This window comes from Chelon labrosus (assembly GCF_963514085.1).
Source record: "Chelon labrosus genome assembly, chromosome: 2".
Lineage (NCBI taxonomy): Eukaryota > Metazoa > Chordata > Actinopteri > Mugiliformes > Mugilidae > Chelon > Chelon labrosus.
Genome location: NC_140338.1, coordinates 27,784,947 through 27,804,934, shown reverse-complemented (window position 1 = coordinate 27,804,934; position 19,988 = coordinate 27,784,947). Strand labels below are relative to the sequence as shown.

Sequence of the window (19,988 nt, the reverse complement as noted above, 5' to 3'; positions counted from 1 at the left end):
CTTCCTAGCCTCCCAGCTAAAAGTTGATCTTGAGTTGAGCACAAACTACTTCCACCCACATGGGACACATAACTCCGTCTCGGGAGTGATAGTCCTGTGTTTGACCTATTTAGGAGAACTGAACACTTGCTAAACCCCTCCCCAGGACTGTTAGCGTGTAGTAGCAAGGTTGAAGAGGTTATGTTAAAAAAACTCTCTTGTGCAAGTGAACACATGAAACACCTGAAATCTGCCAATATTTCAAGTCCCTGTTGATTTGTTGTAGTAAATCTGTCTCGCTCTTTATTGTGGGAGCCTTTACACTCCAGCAACTCCAACAAACATTAGTCAAGATCCCGTTATATTCCTGTTCACATAAATACTTGTTTTAACCACAGATTATATTGTCAAAATTAGGAACATCCTGTCTCAGAGTGATGCTGAAAAACTACTTCATGCATTTGTGTCTTCCAGGCTGGATTAATGAAATTCATTACTGTCTGGCTGTCCAAATAGCTCTTTAAAAAGCTTCCAATTGATTCAAAATGCTGCAGCAAGAGCATTGACGGTAATTAGCAAGAGATATCAAGTCAAGTCAAAGTCAAAGTCAGCTTTATTGTCAATTCTGACATGTGCAACACATAACAGGATTGAAATTACTTTCCTCAAAGGCCTACGGTGCAGCAACTTAAACACAAAATGTACAACTATGAAATGTAAAAATCTAAGATATATATATATCTATGTATCTATACAGTATACATATACACACCCATATACATATACACATATATACTACACGCATACATACCTAAAAAAAAAATTGAATAAAAATAGAATGAGCTACAAACTAAGGCTAATGCCATAGGTCATAAAGTGGCTGGTGCGACCCCCCCTCATATCACTCCAGTTTTAGCTTCTCTTCATTGGCTCCCTTTAAAATCTAAAATTGAATTTTAAAATCCTCCTCCTTATATACAAGGCCCGTAACAGATCACATCAATCTCAAAGTGCAGGCTTAGTGGTGGTTCCAAGAGTTTAGGTTCAGGGGGCAGATACCCTCTCTACTATTAAGGTTAGCAGCATAACTAAGGGTTGGATCAGGTGACACTGAATCATCCCTTAGTTATGCTGCTATAGGTCTAGGCTGCTGGGGGATGATGCACTGAGCTCCATCTGCGGTCCTGGTCTTATCAACCTGCCCAGTCTTCATGACCTGCAGTTATATTCTCCCACCTGAATGCATAACTTTCCAACCTGCCTATTATACTCTTATATTCAACCATGATAACAGTAAATGCCCCACAGTGACATTCAACCTCTCACTCAGACAGTGTGTGATCCCAACCTGCTTTAAGAAATCCATAATAGACCCTGTCCCAAAGAAACCATACCCCAGCAGCTCCAATGACTTCAGGCCCATAACCCTCACATCTGTGGTGATGAAATGTTTTGAGAGACTGATCAAGACATTCCTCACCTCCACACTGCCCACCACCCTGGATCCACTACAGTTCGCATACCAGCCGGACAGATCTACAGATGACGCCATAACATTCCTCCTCCACAAGACCCTCTCCCATGTGGACACTGGTAAGGGAAACTATGTGAGAGTGCTGTTTGTTGACTACAGCTCAGCATTCAATACCATTGTCCCCTCCAGACTGCATGACCTGGGTCTGGACTCCTCCCTGTGCAGGTGGATCTACAGCTTCCTGACCGCCAGACCACAGGTGGTCAGAGTGGATCACCACACTTCAGCCCCTTTGACTCTCAACACTGGATCCCCCCAGGGCTGTGTGCTCAGCCCTCTGCTGTACTTGCTGTACACACATGACTGCGAGGCCACTTCAGACTCCAATATCATCATCAAGTTTGCTGACAACACCGCTGTTGTAGGACTAATCTCCCACGACGAGGAGTCAGCCTACAGGAAGGAGGTCTCCCACCTGGAGGACTCTTGCCGGGAGAACCACCTCCTGCTTAACGTCAGCAAAACAAAGGAACTGATTGTGGACTTCAGCAGGAAACAGCAGAGGGACTTCCATCCACTCATCATCTGTGGCTCTGAGGTGGAAAGAGTGGACACCTTCAGACACCTGGGAGTGACCATCTCACAGGACCTGTCATGGACTCACCATCTGAACACCATCGTGAAGAAGGCTAGACAGCGTCTCTGCCTCCTCAGACGCCTCAGAGACTTTAAGCTCCCTCTCAAGGTGCTCAGGAACTTTTACACCTGCACCATCGAGAGCATCTTATGTGGGAGCATCACCACCTGGATGGATTTGTACCAGGCAGGACTTCATGGCCCTCAAAAGGGTGGTCCGTTCAGCGGAGCGGACCATCAGAACCCCCCTCCCCAACCTGCAGGACATTTATACCAAATGTTGCAGGTTAAGCGCCAAGAAGATCCTCAAACAGCCCAGTCACCCCGGACACTCTCTCTTCTTTCTACTGCCTGAGGACAAAGACTGAGAGGCTGAAGAAGAGTTTCTATCCACATGCCATCTGCCTGCTCAACTCTGAGCCTTAACCGGACTTAAATACCACTGCACCACTGCACTTTACTCACATAGCTGCTTCAATACTGTAAATTTGTGTATATATACAAACTACCACCCTCTAAGTTTACGCTTGAGTTTACCGTCTATATTTTATTCTATATTACAGTCTATATTTCATTCTGTTTTTCTCGGTTTACATTTACACTTATATTGTTTAACTTGTGTGTTATGTGCAATTACTACTGTTTTACTGTAGTACTTTTTTTTACTACTGGCTGCAGGTACAAGTATACATTTCACTGTGCATTGTACTATGCATAACTGTGCATGTGACAAATAAAACTTATCTTATCTTATCTTTGCTCGGGTTTATCATCATCAGCTATATCTTATATTTGTATTACGTTTATTTTTTTCTATACCAACATCGCTTTACTGCTTGTGTAGTGAACCTCAGTGAAGGGTTGTAAACACAACCCAGGTAGCCTCCTCCCTTAGCTCCTCCTTCTGCCCAGGTGCAGTATAAAAGGCTTCAGGTGGCTCAGTTCAGCCTCTTGCTGGTCCCTGGTGGAGGTAGTCTGAGGATGGCTCATCTGCTGTTCTCTTTTCTTCTGTGCTGCTCTTTCTTGACTGTTCTGTCCTTTCCTCTGCTGTTTTTTTTGTTAGGTTTGCTTTTCTATTTGGACCAGGTTTATTAAGTTTGTTTAAAGTACCCTTTTGTTTGATTCCTGGTCTTGAGTTGTATGTTTTGAGATATTGCTTAATTATCAGTTGTGTTGTGGGCTTTTTGCTGTTTAACCTTTTTTGCTTCTTTGGGAGTTTTCGTTCCTTTTTTTGATTTTCAGTGCGGCCTGGGTGTCGTCAGGTGGGAGGCTAGGCACTCTGGTGAGGACCTCACTCTCGTTGCATATTTTGTAGTGATTATTTTAGTGTTGTATCCCAGGCCACTGGAAAGGGGCACGTAACCAGTAGTCTGCTTCCTGCTGAGGCCCCAGTTCACTGATTTTAGCTATTGGTTATAGTTATTAGAGTTTAGCCTTGTTGTAGCCAGCCTTTTAGATTATTGTTAATAAAATCATTTTTGCCATACTAACCTTGTATTGTTTTCTAAACAGTTCCAGTTTTCTTAGGTTTTTCCCTGATTTATTTAAATTCAATAAATTATGTGGTTTATCTACTGTCTCTGCCTCCTCAGTCACAACCCTGTGCCCTTATTCTTTGCATCACATTAGTTTGGTTTTCTGCTTTTTATATCCTGGGGTGCAAGTCCCCAGGTGGCGTTGTCGGTCTCCCCTTATTTAACGTTGCAAAAACTCTCCCTGCTCCTCACCACACTTGCTCTAGGGGTTTCAGGGTGGGTGTTATAAAGTGTCTTGACGCACTTCTATTGTTACTGACCTTAAATAAAACTTACATTAACAGATGTTGAACATATTGTGCGTGACTCCTGCAAGGCAATCAGGCAGAAGGCCGTCATGGAGGCATCAGAATCTACCCCGCGCACATCACCCTAGACATGAACACAAACACACCAGGGTCATCTTTATAATTACAACCAACAAAATAAAGATGGTTGCGAGACATAGTTTTTAAAGATGACAAACTGATGTTAATGAAATCAGTGCACTCACCGTGTATCCTATGTAGGTTTCTCTTCCAACTTCCCTGAACATTCCGTCAGGTTGCTGTGCCTTGAGAATCAGAAACTTGACAGCGTCACAGATCATTGGGATGTTCGCTGCAGTAAGTCCGTGGGCAATAGCAAACACTTTGGCAACATAGGCTGTCAGCCTTTGTGGAGGAGAGAAGATGGTACAGGACTTTAATTTATTTGCACATTAAATTGTTGAACTATGATGTGCACAAATATGTATGAGTTAATGGATGTTTGGGTTCCTCACCAGGCGCTGCTTTTAGCATCAGACCATATAGCAAAAGACCCATCACTTTTGCGGTACTTCAACATGTTGTGGTAGCCTCGAAAATAAAAAAACATAGTTCTTTCACTGGCTGCATTTCAACACTCATTCATTCGTTAATACACAGGATTAGATGTTACAATCCTTTGTGCCAAGATCCCAGGCAAAACACATTAAGAGGCCCTGTCCAACTGAGAAACCCTAACAAACCTACGGTCATGAGATATGACGATTAAACCTGCAATCTAAATGAACGAAGTAAATGCTACTGGCTTGTATGGCCCGCTCAGCAACAGCTTATTCTTATTTACCAGAAGTCATTTTAAGAAGTTCTTCTGTTAAATCTTTCAAATATTTCAGATTGAATGCTATTTCTAGTATCTGTGCTTAGGAATACACGTGTGTGAGCCTACCAGTTTTTATGTGCCGGAGGGCTTCGTCACGTTTCTGAAAGCCCACGGTTTCCCATTGGTTGGTTTTGTCCAAATATACTGTTGCAATGACGGGCAGGGTCATGGCGGCCATGTTCTGTTCTCCACAGCCTGAGGGTTGCTTAATCAGACTGCCTATTAGTTGCCCACTAATAGCATTCTCCACCAGCGCAGCTACTTGTTCTCTCCCTGCAAGCACATATAAACCAAAATGTTAGACATCAACTGGAAGCAACAGCTTAGAAAAGATCCCCTGCAATGTGGGAGATGAGAAGAATAACAATGTACACCAATGTAGAGTTAATTGTATAGGCACTGTCTCAAATATAACAACATCTCTCACCTGTCACAGAGATCTGAGTGAGGGTTGGTGTGTTTGGAATCACATCGCTCTTGGGAATGGCACTGTTCAGAATTTCTTCTTGTGTACCATCTTAGGGGAGAAATTGGGTTCAAGTTGGGAGATCAGTTTGTAAGTGATAAAAACACGGCATCGTTCAATGACCACAGTGGAACTACTGAATGAATAAACTCACCTGTGCCTTTATGGCTGGGATCTAGAATTACAGTCTGAGGAGATTTAATCAGGACGCCTAAAGGCTGGAAAAGCAACATTAGGACAAACATTAGAAAGTACTTTCAGGTCATTTTGATTTACGTCTGGCACTGGGATGGCTTCCATGCACATGCCACAACTGTCAGAATAGACTAGATAAGAGGACTTGATTAACTGATAGTAACCATCTCTAGTGAAAAACAACTCTATATATGGTACTGTTGAACCTTGCCCATCCTCTTAAATTCTTAGATGAACCTATTTAATTCTGTCTGATGACATCAACTGAGACACAGCAGAGTCGCTCACCTCTGTTCCTGCAACAAAACCATAAAAGATTATAAATGCATCCAGTCACTGTGTTTCTCACTAGAATATATCTCTGTCCTGAAGATACAACAATCCTTTCACCAAACATTGCAACAATAGCTTCAGATCAGAAAGCAGGTCTGTGTGTTATTCCAGGTGGCATAGATAAACATATTTTATGGCAAAGAAAAGCAAACAGACACTGTCTCTCTTACCACCACCCTCAGCATCTTCTGGATTCCATCACTGACATCCAAGTCTTTAACAGCTGCTTTGACCTCAATATTGCGTTCTCCTTCCTTCATGGGAATGATGATGAAGGGTACGGACCGAGTGGTATATGACCCAACTGTGACCTCCTGCCGAAACCTTTTACGTTTAGAGGCTGCACTGCACAGATGTGGATCCTCAAGTAGATCCACACGCACCTTAACAATAAGATAGAAACGCAGAAAGAGACTGAGATGTTATATAGTCAGGTGATTTTTCTTAGATACTAATTTTCTATAGAACAACAAAATTAGCTTTTAGAGCAATGATGCATTAAAAAATAATAATAATAATAATGATCCCGGAGGATTGATGTGATCTTGACTAAGGTATTACACTTGTAAATGATTGTATTTGTTCTCAGGTTTGCCTCATATTATGTTTCAATGTGTTGTGTTTTGCCTACAGTTAAAACATCAGGGCTGTAGTTGTGGAGGATTGCCTTAACTTCTAGCTGCTCTCCTTGGACGGCAGAATAAGGCAGCCTGAGATCAATAAAGAAGTCCTTACGGACAATTACTTCTAATGGCTCACCAACACAGATACCTGAAAGATGAGAGGAAGAAAAAGCATGTGATGAAACAGAGAAAAGGGAAAAGGAGTCAGGGATGAGAGAGGCTCAACTAAAATACAAGTCAGATTATAGTCACTGTATCCTCACCGTGAGTTCTTGACAGACTGATGCCTGTGAACTGCCAGGTGGTGATCGAGTCTGGTAAAGGAATGCGACTTCTCACATGGAATGTGGAATCACTGAATCACAGAAAGAAGGGAGGGGTAACAGGTAGATTTTTAGATGCTAATGGTTTAATAATGTGTACTGTTTTTTTTCCATGTGGACAGGTTTCAGTTGATTCACCAGCCAGGGATTTGCCGAGGGCAATCAGGCAGTTTGATATCCATCCACAGCCAGCTTTCAGGGAAGTTAGTGCGAGTAACAATATCATTGCTGTCGATGTAACTCTGGTCATCTTCCTCACCTGAAATATCATCGAAATGTTGCATTATGATTGTTTCATAGCAACCAGTATAACCATGGATAAACACCTCCCATTACTTGTTCCTGTCTCTTACTGCGAGCTAGTACTAGGGTGTCCTCCTTCTGCTCTGCTAGCTGGCTTGCCATCTGCTTGCAGCAGTCCAAGAAGGCATCGATACAGGCTTGACCATCCACAATGTATTCAGAGCGCACCTCACAGCTGTATGAAACAGGGGTAGGCCTCATGCCATCCAAACAGCACTCACTTTGTAGTTTGTCGTGTTTATATTTGCTCACTGGAAAGAAAAGGATTGTGGAAGAAAGAACAAGGTGTCAAAGTGTGAAGCAGTAATAGAAGGATGACCTGGAGAACTTGAATATAGAAATATTAAATATGGTGACTTTTTAAAAAACAAAGTCGTAAATATACTGTTCTAAAACACATCAGGTCTCAATTTGAAAACACATCAAATCTTAATGGGAAAAAAATCATGCTGGATATCTATACTGATATGAACTGGGTAATATATTAGGAATGAACCTACAGAGAGCTGAATTCAAAGACACCCTGAAAATCTAAGTGAAAAAAAATGACACGGCAGGCTAGTCCCTTCTACTAAAATTTCTTCGCAGCAACTCAGAATGTTTGTATGGCCCCCACTTGCTTGCATGCCTGCCTGACAATGTTGGGGAATGCTCCTAATGAGATGACAGATGGTGTCCTAGGGTATCTCCTCTCAGATCTGGACCAGAGCATCATTGAGTTCCTGGACAGTCTGAGGTGCAACCTGGCAGAGCTGGATGGACCAAAACATAATGTCCCAGAGGAGTTCTAGGGATTTAGGCCAGGTGAGCGTGGGGGCCAGTCAATGATGCGCTTATTGTTAATTTCATTAACACCAAAGCAGCTGAAACTGATTAACAACCATCAATGCTACTTAACTGACAAGAGCAATATCCCAGATGTTTGATTGACTTAATACTATACTCTGATTAAAAAGTGTTCCTTCCATTTTTTCGAGCAGTGAGTATGACTGTCTTCAAATTGACTGCCTAGCAAAGATTAAGATACTTGTGATTTTTACCTAAAGTGGTTGTGACCTCCATCAAAGTAGTGGCTCGCTTCCGCCTGCTGGGGGCCGGACATTTCAACTCTGAAAACACACAAGAGACATCTGAGATGAGAGATCTTTAACAGATCCCAACACCCTTGGATCTAGCAAAGAGATACACGATCACAATGGGGTGGCGATTCCCATCCTATTATCTTAAATCTCCGTGATCAAGCTATTTTAAGTGTTTCTGCATGACATCCGAGGCTCGTGAGAATATGCCAGTTAACCAGGTCACAAGACCTCATAAATGACATAAACGGGAAGAAAGTATTGTTAGTTGCACGCTTTATTTGCTAAAGCAATTTTTCATCAGCTTGCCTCATCTTGCCCACATCACCAATGGATGGAGTTAAGAAAGGTTGAAAAGAGTAGGATATAGAGTAAAGCAGTGTCACCTAGTCTGTAGGGAGTCCCAGAACCAGCGCTGGACTCAAACACCAGCCCGGCATCGAAGAACACACCCATACTGTTCTTCCCTCCACCTGCTGTGCAGCCTGTGTCGTACTTCTCTACAATGTCCCACACCTGCAGAGTGGAAACCCAAACAGACCAGGCTTAGGGTTACAGTATGTGTAGCAGCTACAGGTTAACACACTTGCATGTGTAATGTATTAACCTGTGATTTTGAAGTCATGAAAAGTGAACATACATGTAATTTATTTACTGTAGCCTTTTAAAATGATCTATCTGAAATATTTTAGTTTACAAATTGCCTTTTTCTGGGTGAGGCGGTGCTTGTTGTTTAGGACGTAGACGCCTTTGTCAACTGCCACCAGTCCCACTGTGGCCCCTGGATCTCCTGTTACTTTCAGACCAAATATCCTGCGAGGCTCATAGGATGGAGCAAGCCTGGTTGGTTCCAGCTTCAGCTAAATGTGAAGAAATGGGCAATAGACAAGAAACATTGTATCTGACTAAAAATATGTCTTAGATATGATTAACAATGCATCTTGTCTGATGAAGAGTGACGGAGAAGCTCTGGAAAGACAGATTCATTTTTCTCTCCCACCAGCCTCTGGTGAAAAGTACACATGCTTTGTTATAGTGCTACTGTTGTCCAGAGGGTTACATCCATATTTAGTTAAATAAAATAGCTATGCAATGTCTGGACTGTCTCCTACCCCCTAGTTTTAACCCTTTGATCTTGATACCTTTTATTATATTCAGCTGTATGTCCCATCTTGAGTTTCATCACCTTTTGCCAATGTAGAGACTTAACAAGACCTTAACATTTACATATAAATCAAGATCTGTATAAATGTGGTACTTTGCCAATGTTCTAAGTTGGCTTACCGTCCCACACCGACATCGTATACCCATATATACCCAACGCCCAACTACAGCAAACTTTGGAATAAGGACTTTGAGTGATTTCTGTAGCAAGATTCATTCAGCAGCATCAGTGTTGTGTCTCTTACCTGTCCCATGCAGGAGTCCTTTACATCCACCCAAACAGAGTCTGACACCACTTGATTGACACTTGAATGGTAGTAAGCTACAATGCGGAATGATGGCAGCATTGCTTTGGTCACGATAACCGACAGGGAAATCAGTACTTGGCCTCGTGCATTGTGACGTCCGTAATCCACCAGCTGACCTCTGCTCAAGATCTGGGGACACAGGTTAAAACATTAATGTGAAAGTGATTGTCTATACCGTAGTATCACAAGTCATGAGTTATAAACAGAAAGTGCACACAGGTACAAAACACCTCTCACCAGGTATGTGATGTCAGTGTTTTCATTTATTTGACTGTTGAGGTTGAGGTTTACTTTCAAGTTTTCTCCTAACTGCAACTCAGCGACATCCACACCTGCAAAAGTGACATGTTGCATTGAGCGTGAATAAAATGACAGAATTTCTTTAAGTTTTGTTCCAGGATATTCCATACCTATGTGGATGTAACTCCTGCTATCATGCGGGAGAGCTACCATGGTGGCGTTTGCTTGCCTATCAGCTCTAATACGAGGATTACTGGTCTTTGCCTGTAATTAATGGGACAAACAAAAACAAGCATACACAGTTAAATGTGTAATGTGTAATGTGTACCAACATCCTCACCTCCCTCCAACACTCTCCAGCCCATTAAGTTTTGTTCTGTTACATTCAAATGCCAGAGTTGAGGAGCATAAACACACAGGCCTCTGTTATGAACATTCAGGGAAAAGAATTAGTGGTGGCCCCCATGGTTTGCATCTTGCGTTAGTAGCAAGTGGGAACCTGCAGGGCTGAAAAATGAAGCCAGCTCTGAAGTGCAAAGAACTCCAGCTCTTTAAATGGCCGCTTGAGACTGGCTCTAAAGCAGGTCAGTCATTGCCAGACTCAGTGCTTATCAGAATGTGAGTCTGGTCAAGGCATTAGGATTTTATTATAGGTGTCCTACAGCCATTCAGAGCAGAATTAAATGTCACATGTAACCACAGCAACCAGAACAGATGGGCCCAGTTATAATGAATTTTCATTTGGATTGAGAAGAACTTTGTAAACTTTTTTTTATAAAACATTAGTGCCCAATAACCATGTAAACGATTGATCTGATTGTTTCTCTTAAGATGGAATAAATATCTTGGGCATCGCCATCAACTGAAAGAATTTCGTAAAAATAATCTTATACTCTTGTTATGTTTCTAGAAGGTTTGAAGCTCCACAGTAGGTACACATTTTCAAACAATTTTGTACCACATCAATGTTTTGGGGCATGTAAACAAATCGTTTTGCATTCGGCTTGATCTTATCAAGTAATTTTTTGGCGTCCACATGAACAGTTAAACTGGAAAAATCTGTAATTTGTAATAAGAATAATTTTGATTGGGTTAAGAAATATTGTCCACATTAAGACAATATTTCATTGTTGGTATCGTAAGTATGTTTTCAGTTGACAGTTGGTCTCATAGTGCTAGTATAATAGTCATTCTTCTTTTCTTTACAATGCTTTGGCCATAGTAATACTGTAAATAGTAAGAAATACTGTAAATGCAAGGATTTTTATATGATTTCACCACATGGGCTCAGTCACTAGTGTGTTACCACATATGAAGATAGATAGCGAGTGAAGAAACATTTTAATGAATGAATGCTGTAAAACACCTCCATTTATTTTCATGCAGCACTATGTGTGCCCCATCACTAACGTGATGTAGATGCATCGCACACAGATGAACAGTGACTTGCTGATGCTTGAGTCATACAGACACGTCAATAATCATATAATATTCTGTATCATATGGAGTTTTGGCATTTCATGTCTTTAATAGATAGACTTTAGTGGAGATAAACAGGAAATAATATTGTGAGAGACAGTGGATGACATGGAATAAAGGACTTGGGCTGGAATCAAACTATTGTCACTGCAGTGGAGACCTATAGTCAAATGACTCAAACTCTGGGACACCAGTAGGTGTCTCATTTAGTACCCAGACACATCCCTGACCCAAATGTATGTAAAACATGGGGATTTAGGTAGGTTACATTTGCATAATGTGTAACAACAGTTCAAAAAACTTACGGTGATTGTGAGACTTTTATCCGTTGCCTCCGTATTGACAGAAAGCCTTGCCATGCCATTGTCTGCTGTTACACCCTTCACTTCACCTGGATCAACCACCACTGGAATACTTTTTGCTGGAGTGTCATCAGGATTAAAAACTTCAACCTACCATAAAAACAAAAGACTAATGAGATATCATCAAGCTGTCTATGTAAAACACAAAATATAACACTTTTGGATGAATTTGTCTGCAAACAGCAATGATTCAGTTGATCATAATAAAGATCAGTGTTTCAAAGAGCAGCTGAATTTTCTTAGCATTTCTCTGTGAGTTTTTTTTTTTTTAAGTTAAAATGTAAATGTAGCTGTTCTGTTGCTGTCAGATTGTGAAAAATATGAATTAGTACCCTACCGCAACATCAAAGGACATTCCTGGTTTGAAATATTTAGGAGTTTTTGTGAAGACGATGCGGTAAGGAGACGTGACGATCTGGATACCTCTCATCTCTGCTTCCACCAGTTCACTGCCTGTGACAGGATGCAGCAACACAAACACATGCACATACAAACTAATGAAGAATGGCTGATTGGTGATTTCAAATAAATGATCAAATGTATTGAACAGGCCTGTCATTCTTACCGCTCTCTGTGAGCACACTGACAGATACAAATATGGAGCTCCCCACAAGGTCGAGGATGTTTTGGAAGGTCTGTATGATGTGCTCCTTCTTCAATATGGCCTCTCCTTTACCCTTCACAATCTAACGTGACACGATAAAGAAACACATCTTGGAATACAGAGAACCTGAAGCTCATAAATCTTGACCAAATTAAGACAGAATTTGTGCTCACCGGCACTCTCTGAAGAGAACTGGGCATGCTCTTCTTCTGAGTATCTTTGATAATCCCAAATACCACATAGGCGGTCCCATCCACCTCTTCACCAAACAGATAGCTAAAACCACAAGAGCAACACATGTTCAAGCCTGCAGTAATGTCAAAAGGGCTATTAAAAACAGATGGTGAAAATGTAAGAACAATAACACCTTACAAACTAAAGCAGCACCACACGAAAAAACTAAAAGCTTCACATACGTAGCATGGATGCTGACAGGGTGATCGTTGCTGTCCACGTAGAAGAAGGGGACCACTGTAGTCAGTTTTACTTCAAAACTGGGAAGCACTGTAAAAAGAAAGTATAGTATTGCGAGTGTGTATGTCCAATCAAAAAGAGTAAATGCATGTTGAACAGTGCAGACTATGAGGGACTTACCATACTCTTTGACCTCAAAATTTGCAGAATAGCTCTGCTGTGGGTTGCTGGTGAACTTTGCCACTATTTTCCACAGTCCAGGACTAGACAGCAATACACATAAATAAACACACTGTCTTAAAATACAAAAAGTAACAACTCAGGCTAAATGAGTAAGATTTATTTATGAAGAATTTAATCTTTACTCAGTCTTATAGATAGCAGAATCTATTAACGTTAAGGTAAAAGGCTATGAGGTTTTTAGCAAAAGGTTGACTAGTCGCTGATCACATGACAACAACATATACAACATATATGTTACAATGCACACTCATCTGAAAAGGCATCTGCTAATGCTAGCAGAGGAACGGTTCAAATCCTCTCGACGGCAGTCAATTAACAACTTAAAAACGTCCAGCGATAACGGAGAGAAGGAGGCTGCAAGTCGACAATTTGTTGGTCAAATTCATTGTCAAAGTTTTTCGTCCTATTTCAAAGAAATGCCGCTTTTAAGCACTATTAAATGCTATTGTGTTTAGAAGATTGTAGAATGTCTTTATTATCATTGTACAGGTACAAAGAACTTAAGGTGCCCTGAGCTCCCCCTTAGGTGTAGTAGAAATACCGGAATAAAAATAAATAAAAACAGTAAAGGAAATGTGAAAAACTAGAATACAATAATATGTACAAGACTATAAACACTAACATGACATAACAACCCCATTCACACATAATAAGAAGTCACGTTATTGCACATCACATGAAATCATTGCACTTGTTTGTGAGAAATGATTACACATTTGCACATATGAAATTATTGCACAGATGTATTGCACATTATTATGAGAATTATTGTATGAATTATTGCACATTCACATAGTTATTTCTTTAATGTTCAAGTTGTTCAGTGTGATTATGGCTCTTGCACAGAAGCCATTCCTCAGTCTGTTAGTACTGGCCTTCAGTGTTCTGAACCGTCTAAGTATCACCTGGGCCTTCCTCAGGCAGCGGGAGTTGTATAGTTACTGTAAAGAGGGGATGGGGCAGCCGATGATCCTCTGGGCTGTGGTGACAACCCTCTGGAGCGCCTTTCTGTCTACTGCAGTGCAGCTGGAGAACCACACACAGATGCAGTAAGTGATGATGTTCTCTATGGAGCATCAGTAAAAGGACACCAGCAGTCTCTGGGAGAGGTGGTTGTTCCCCAGGAGTCTCTGCTGTGTCTTTTTGGCTCTGGTGTTGGTGCTTCAGGTCAGGTCGTCCTCGAAGTCCACACCCAGGAACCGGACATTGGAGACCCTCTCCACACAATCCCCTCCAGTGAACAGTGGCTGAATGGCCGCTTTCCTCCTCCTGAAGTCCAGGATGATCTCCTTTGTCTTGGTGGTGTTCAGGATGAGGTTGTTCTCTGTGCACCACACTGTCAGCCGCTCCACTTCGTCCTGGTATGCAGACTCGTACCCACCCGTTCAGTCAATCACAACACAAGCGTTCTTCAAGTCACAGGTATTTAATTCTCTTACAAGACGGCATGGAAAATGTCGTAAGAACTCATTGGTGTCACGTCTTTTGTCATGTCTTGTTCTTCGTCATGTCTTTTGTCATGTCTTAGTTTCTGTCATGTCCTCCATTCTTCGTTTTCTGTCATGGTTTTGTCTTGTCTTTCGTTCTTGGTGTTCTGTCATGTCTTTTCACAGTCACGGTTTAGTTTGTCATGGTTTCTGTTTATTGTATTTTGTTAAGTTCCTGGTTTTTCAAAGTCAGTCTTGTCATGGTTTAGTTTATTGTGTTTTGTTCATGGTTTAGTTTTTCAATTTTCTGTTTCCTGTTTTATTTTGTTATGTTCTTGACTTCCTGTTTGTCTCTACCATGTTTTCTTTTGATTAGCTCATTGGTTTCACCTTGTCCCTTGATTTGCTTCACCTGTGTCTCGTCACCCCTGTTCCTCATGTGTGTGTATATATAGCCCTGCCTTCCCCTTTGTCCCTGTCGCGTCATACTGCTTGTTCACTACTTGTAAGCCACGTTTCTTGTCAAAGTTTGTTGATGTTCCATGTCAAGTGATCTATGCCAAGTCATAGTTTTGTTCGTGTTTTTGAGTTTTGCTTTTTCTTTGGATTTCCTGCCACGTCAGCAGCGTCTTTGGTTTTTTGTAAGTTTTGTTTTTTATTAATTAAAACCCCTTTTTGCCTACTCCTGCCTCTTTGAGTCCTGCATTTGGGTCCGCACCCCAACCCCCGCTACCCGCTTGTGACAGAATGACGCGACCAAAGAAGGACCCAGCAGACTTTATTTTTGATGAGGAGGAGGACAAAAGGCGAGTTATATCCTATTATCAGGATCAAATGCTGGAGTGCAAGCCGTGGCTCATGCCAGAGTTTTTGTTTCCTTTTGTGGACGCTCGTTTGGCCATGGAGGCTCCGAAGAGGAAGCATGGTCCACGTGGACGCCAAGGAGGGAGGTCTGCTGGCCGGCAGCCTCTGGAATCCCGTCCTGTCAGCCATGTGGTGGCGTCTCCCCGGCCTGCTGGCCACCGGCCAGCTAGCTTGCAGAGAGCCGCTCCTGCCTCCATTCCTGCTCTAGCTCCCGTACCGGCCTCGAGGGTCGGCTCATGCCCCGCTCCTGCTCCCGTACCGGCCCCGAGGGTCGGCTCATGCCCCGCTCCTGCTCCCGTACCGGCCCCGAGGGTCGGCTCATGCCCCGCTCCTGCTCCCGTACCGGCCCCGAGGGTCGGCTCATGCCCCGCTCCTGCTCCCGTACCGGCCTTGAGGGTCGGCTCATGCCCCGCTCCTGCTCCCATACCGGCCCCGAGGGTCGGCTCATGCCCCGTTCCTGTTCCGGCCCGGAGGGTCGGCTCATGCCCTGTTCCTGCTCCTCTCCCGGCCACGAGGGTCGGCTCATGCCCCGCTCCTCTCCCGGCTCTGAGGGTCGCTTCAGCTACGGCTCCTCTCCCGGCTCTGAGGGTCGCTTCAGCTACGGCTCCTCTCCCAGCTCCGAGGGTCCGCTCATGTCCTGCTCCAGCGCTGCTCCCTGTCCCTGTACCGGCTCCGAGGATCCGCTCATGTCCTGCTCCAGCGCTGCTCCCTGTCCCTGTCCCGGCTCCGAGGATCCGCTCATGTCCTGCTCCAGCGCTGCTCCCTGTCCCTGTACCGGCTCCGAGGATCCGCTCATGTCCTGCTCCAGCGCTGCTCCCTGTCCCTGTACCGGCCCCGAGGATCCGCTCATGTCCTGCTCCAGCGCTGCTTCCTGTCCCTGTACCGGCCCCGAGGATCCGCTCATGTCCTGCTCCAGCGCTGCTTCCTGTCCCTGTACCGGCCCCGAGGATCCGCTCATGTCCTGCTCCAGCGCTGCTTCCTGTCCCTGTACCGGCCCCGAGGGTCGGCTCATGTCCTGCTCCAGCGCTGCTTCCTGTCCCTGTCCTGGCTCCGAGGGTCGGCTCATGTCCTGCTCCAGCGCTGCTTCCTGTCCCTGTACCGGCTCTGAGGGTCCACTCGCTTCTGGCTGCCGCTCCGGCTCCGAGGGTCGCCTCTGCTCTGGCTCCCGTTCCGGCTCCGAGGGTCGCCTCTGCTCTGGCTCCCGTTCCGGCTCCGAGGGTCACCTCAACGACGGCTCCGGTCCCGGCTCCGAGGGCCGCCTCTTCACTGGTTCCGGCTCCGAGGGCCGCCTCTTCTCTGGTTCCCGAGGTGGCTCGGACCCCGGCTCCTGGTCCTGTACCCGAGGTGGCTCGGACCCCGGCTCCTGGTCCTGTACCCGAGGTGGCTCGGACCCCGGCTCCTGGTCCTGTACCCGAGGTGGCTCGGACCCCGGATCCTGGTCCTGTTCCTGTGCCGGATCCTGCTTCTGTTCCCGTTCCTGTGCCGGATCCTGCTAGTGTTCCCGTTCCTGTTCCAGTGCTGGATCCTGCTTCTGTTCCCGTTCCCGTGCTGGATCCTGCTTCTGTTCCCGTTCCCGTGCTGGATCCTGCTTCCACTCCCGTTCCTGTGCTGGCTCCGGTTCCTGCTCCTGTTGTCGAGGTGGGTCCGGTCTCTGCCGTGTCTGCCCGGCCTCCCGGTCGGCCCCCTGAACTCTCGGACACGTCTGCCCGGCCTCCCGGCTGGCCCCCTGAACTCTCTGCCACGTTCGCTCGGCCTCCCGGCCGACCCCCAGAACTTTCGGTCCTGTCTGCTCAACCTCTCGGTTGCCCTGGATTAATTAAAACCCCTTTTTGCCTACTCCTGCCTATTTGGGTCCGCACCCCAACCCCCGCTACCCTTTGTGACAATTGGCCTTCTTAAAGGAACAGTATGTAAGAAATGTATTTCAATTAATCATAAAATGGCCCTGATATGTCACTAGACATGAAGAAATCATGTTCATTTCAAATACTTATATCACTGACAACAGTGGTCCGGCCAGGATATTGTCATTTAAAAGTGAGAGTTGCAGCCCTCAACTGATGTTATTGTTGTCATGTTGTGTTTTGGTCTGAGGCGCCACCCTCCACCTATCTACCAATCACGAAGTCAGTAGAGTTTCGTCTTCCGGGTTGCCAGCTCTGCTCTAGTTACCGCAGCTGCAGCTACGAACGTGTCGGATAAAACATGTATAACGTTACGAAACCTAAGACCTCGTTATGAATCCGAAATACGTCGTGACAAAGTCCGAAATAAAACAAGGATTTGTATAGGAGATGCCTTTGAAAGATGGAGACGGCTGAAAACGGAGAAGAATTTGAAGACAGACGCCAACGTTGCTAATTTTCTCCTGGACAGGTAAGATTCATCTGGCTAACTTACTTGTACATAATGTAAATGGACATTTCAAATATTCACGACAGTCGAACAAAGTTATGCATGTTCGTGCAAAGTAACGTTACGTTAGCGCATACAGAGGAGGTGGCTCATCGAATTGAAAAGGTAAGGAATTGTTTGGGAAATAAAAACGGCGAGTCGTCATTGCTAACATTAGCAATGCATTATGAGCCCGTTTCTCTGTCATTATGCTGAAACGTCGAGGAAAACAACATTAGCACGTCGATTATGGCAATGTGAAACGTAATTGAGACGTATTGAGTAGCCTAACGTTACCTCGGTAACCTGGCAACCTCGAGTCAGGGGGGAGTTTGGAGGGGATACACCGTTCTACAGTATTTTGAAAGTGATTGCAGTACCAGTTTTGGCCAGTTTTGGCCACAATCTTACATACTGTTCCTTTAAAGGTGCAGTAGGCAGGATTGCGAAGATCCAGGATTTAGCCAAAAAATTTGAACATCGACAACTTCTCAGTCCCTCCCCACTTTCCGCTAAAGCCCAAAAAGGTCTCGCAAGCCCCTCCCCCCACAAGGGAGAGCTGTGCACGATAGAGCGCGTGCATATTGGCCCTGGAATAGGCTACTGTGCACGAGCAGAGAACCGAGAGAGAGCGAGTAAACAAACTGGCATGGAACACACCGACGTAGTTTTTATAATACCCTTCGTTATTGCTAAACAATTTTAGGTCAAAATATTTAACAATAGTCAACTTTAGGGCGCTATGAAATGCGTGTCCATGAGCAGTGATTGACACTCTGTTAGATACACCCCTGGACGTGATTGGTGCATCTGGATGTGGAGCGGTGGATGTCTTGCAAATCGCGCTACAGGCTCTAGGTGGGGCCAGAGGAGCCGATTTTTTTTTTTAAATGACCTGCTTTATGCAATTATACTTGAACATAGGGTCAGTTTCAGCAAATATGACAGAAAGTTAGTTTTATAAAAGTTGCCTACTGCACCTTTAACTAAACGGAGTTAAGGAAACTTAATTCTTCTTTCATACCGGACTCGCTGATAATCGCCGATCAAACATGGTGAAGGTAAGGTAAATCAAACGAAAACAGCCTGCCACAACTGAAGCCGGAGAACATTGGTTCCGCTATGTAGACAATACACAGTTCCCTAAACAGAAATTATTTATGCTTTTAACTTCAAATAATTAATAATTAATTTAAATGAACTTAAATAGTATAACTGACTCTGACGGCAGCTACACCTCTGATGAGCCCCACCACGGTGGCGTCGTCATCAAACTTTATAATGCTGTTGCTGGGGTGAGTGGAGGTGCAGTCATGTGTTTATGTCCAGTATTGTTGTGTTCTATCAGTTGACATTGTTGCTGTGGATCGCGTTTTTTGTCCTTGATGTCGGTGAATACACCAAGGAGACGGAAGTTATGTTACGGCAGACAGTCCCCCGTGTTCAAGCTTCAATTACCTTGCAGAAAAGCCTCCGTAGTTTCTTTTATGTGAGACTCTACCGTATGTACTCAGGTCAAGAATATAGATTTCATTGTTGCCAAGCATTACTTTCTACTGTGTTTTTATTGGCGACATAATCGGCGACTAGTCGACTCGACTTTCACCACATAAAAGTTTTAGCCATTCAACCCCTATTGTGAATAAGTTAATCCTCCAGTTGTCTGTGTTAAAATAATAATAAACAAAAAAATCACAACTAAAATTAACCAATTAATAAAAATTTAATTTAACTAAAATAAAAGGAAATACTCACCTAGAGGCTTCAGGTAGTAAGTAATGTCCAGCGTGGATTCCTGATTTCGGAAAAATAGGATCTTCTGGTAAAATGATGCCCTCAGGAGTCTGAAAATGAAAAGCATTCAACAAGCATTAACAGTGTGCATTTCAAGTGTAAAAAAGAACAGTTTTTATCATAAGTATGATATATTTTCAAAAATATTTCTTTTTACAGCCTATCCATTGCCCTTATATTAAACATGTTTAAAATATAGCTTATGAATATTATCATTGCTTTTATAATTTTATAATTTACTGATTTATTTGGGTGGCCAATATAAATTTGAATTCAGATCCTGTCCACAGCAGTTCATTGCTTGGCTTCTGTTCTGATACACTCCTGCCTGTTCCAAACTGGGGGTGTGCAAACAACCATCTACTTTAGGTAATACACTGACAAAAGAGAAGTACCTTATACTAGTGATGTGTCATGAGCAAAAGAGCCGATGCTTGGTAGTGAATCAGAAGAGCCAATTCCCGAGTGAGAGCCAGCTCCCCACTATTTTCTTTCTTTTTTCCTTTTGCTCGTTCATCTCTGCTCATGTGAGGACGGGCGCAGAACTTTGTTTTGATTGGCACGCCATGTGGCCAATGTGAGGACTTAGGATCATATCATTATGTGAAAGCAGAGAGACGG

At 43.8% G+C, this 19,988-nt stretch overlaps 1 protein-coding gene across 1 annotated transcript in view; it reads right to left on the bottom strand.

The window, feature by feature from the left end:
* LOC311496745 (complement C3-like) overlaps positions 1–19,988 on the bottom strand; it is a 28,114-nt gene that overhangs the window by 5,316 nt on the left and 2,810 nt on the right. The window contains exons 5-28 of the mRNA XM_084556707.1: positions 19,329–19,417; positions 12,826–12,908; positions 12,648–12,735; positions 12,405–12,507; positions 12,193–12,313; positions 11,965–12,080; positions 11,571–11,717; positions 9,957–10,050; positions 9,784–9,878; positions 9,484–9,675; positions 8,779–8,934; positions 8,461–8,590; positions 8,036–8,104; positions 7,046–7,246; positions 6,831–6,951; positions 6,633–6,724; positions 6,378–6,517; positions 5,917–6,129; positions 5,373–5,436; positions 5,180–5,269; positions 4,819–5,025; positions 4,388–4,463; positions 4,118–4,277; positions 3,901–3,996 (exon numbers count right to left, since the gene is read on the bottom strand). Coding sequence (XP_084412833.1) covers positions 3,901–3,996; positions 4,118–4,277; positions 4,388–4,463; positions 4,819–5,025; positions 5,180–5,269; positions 5,373–5,436; positions 5,917–6,129; positions 6,378–6,517; positions 6,633–6,724; positions 6,831–6,951; positions 7,046–7,246; positions 8,036–8,104; positions 8,461–8,590; positions 8,779–8,934; positions 9,484–9,675; positions 9,784–9,878; positions 9,957–10,050; positions 11,571–11,717; positions 11,965–12,080; positions 12,193–12,313; positions 12,405–12,507; positions 12,648–12,735; positions 12,826–12,908; positions 19,329–19,417 — 2,943 coding nt within the window. The remainder of the gene's footprint in view (positions 1–3,900; positions 3,997–4,117; positions 4,278–4,387; positions 4,464–4,818; positions 5,026–5,179; positions 5,270–5,372; positions 5,437–5,916; positions 6,130–6,377; positions 6,518–6,632; positions 6,725–6,830; positions 6,952–7,045; positions 7,247–8,035; positions 8,105–8,460; positions 8,591–8,778; positions 8,935–9,483; positions 9,676–9,783; positions 9,879–9,956; positions 10,051–11,570; positions 11,718–11,964; positions 12,081–12,192; positions 12,314–12,404; positions 12,508–12,647; positions 12,736–12,825; positions 12,909–19,328; positions 19,418–19,988) is intronic.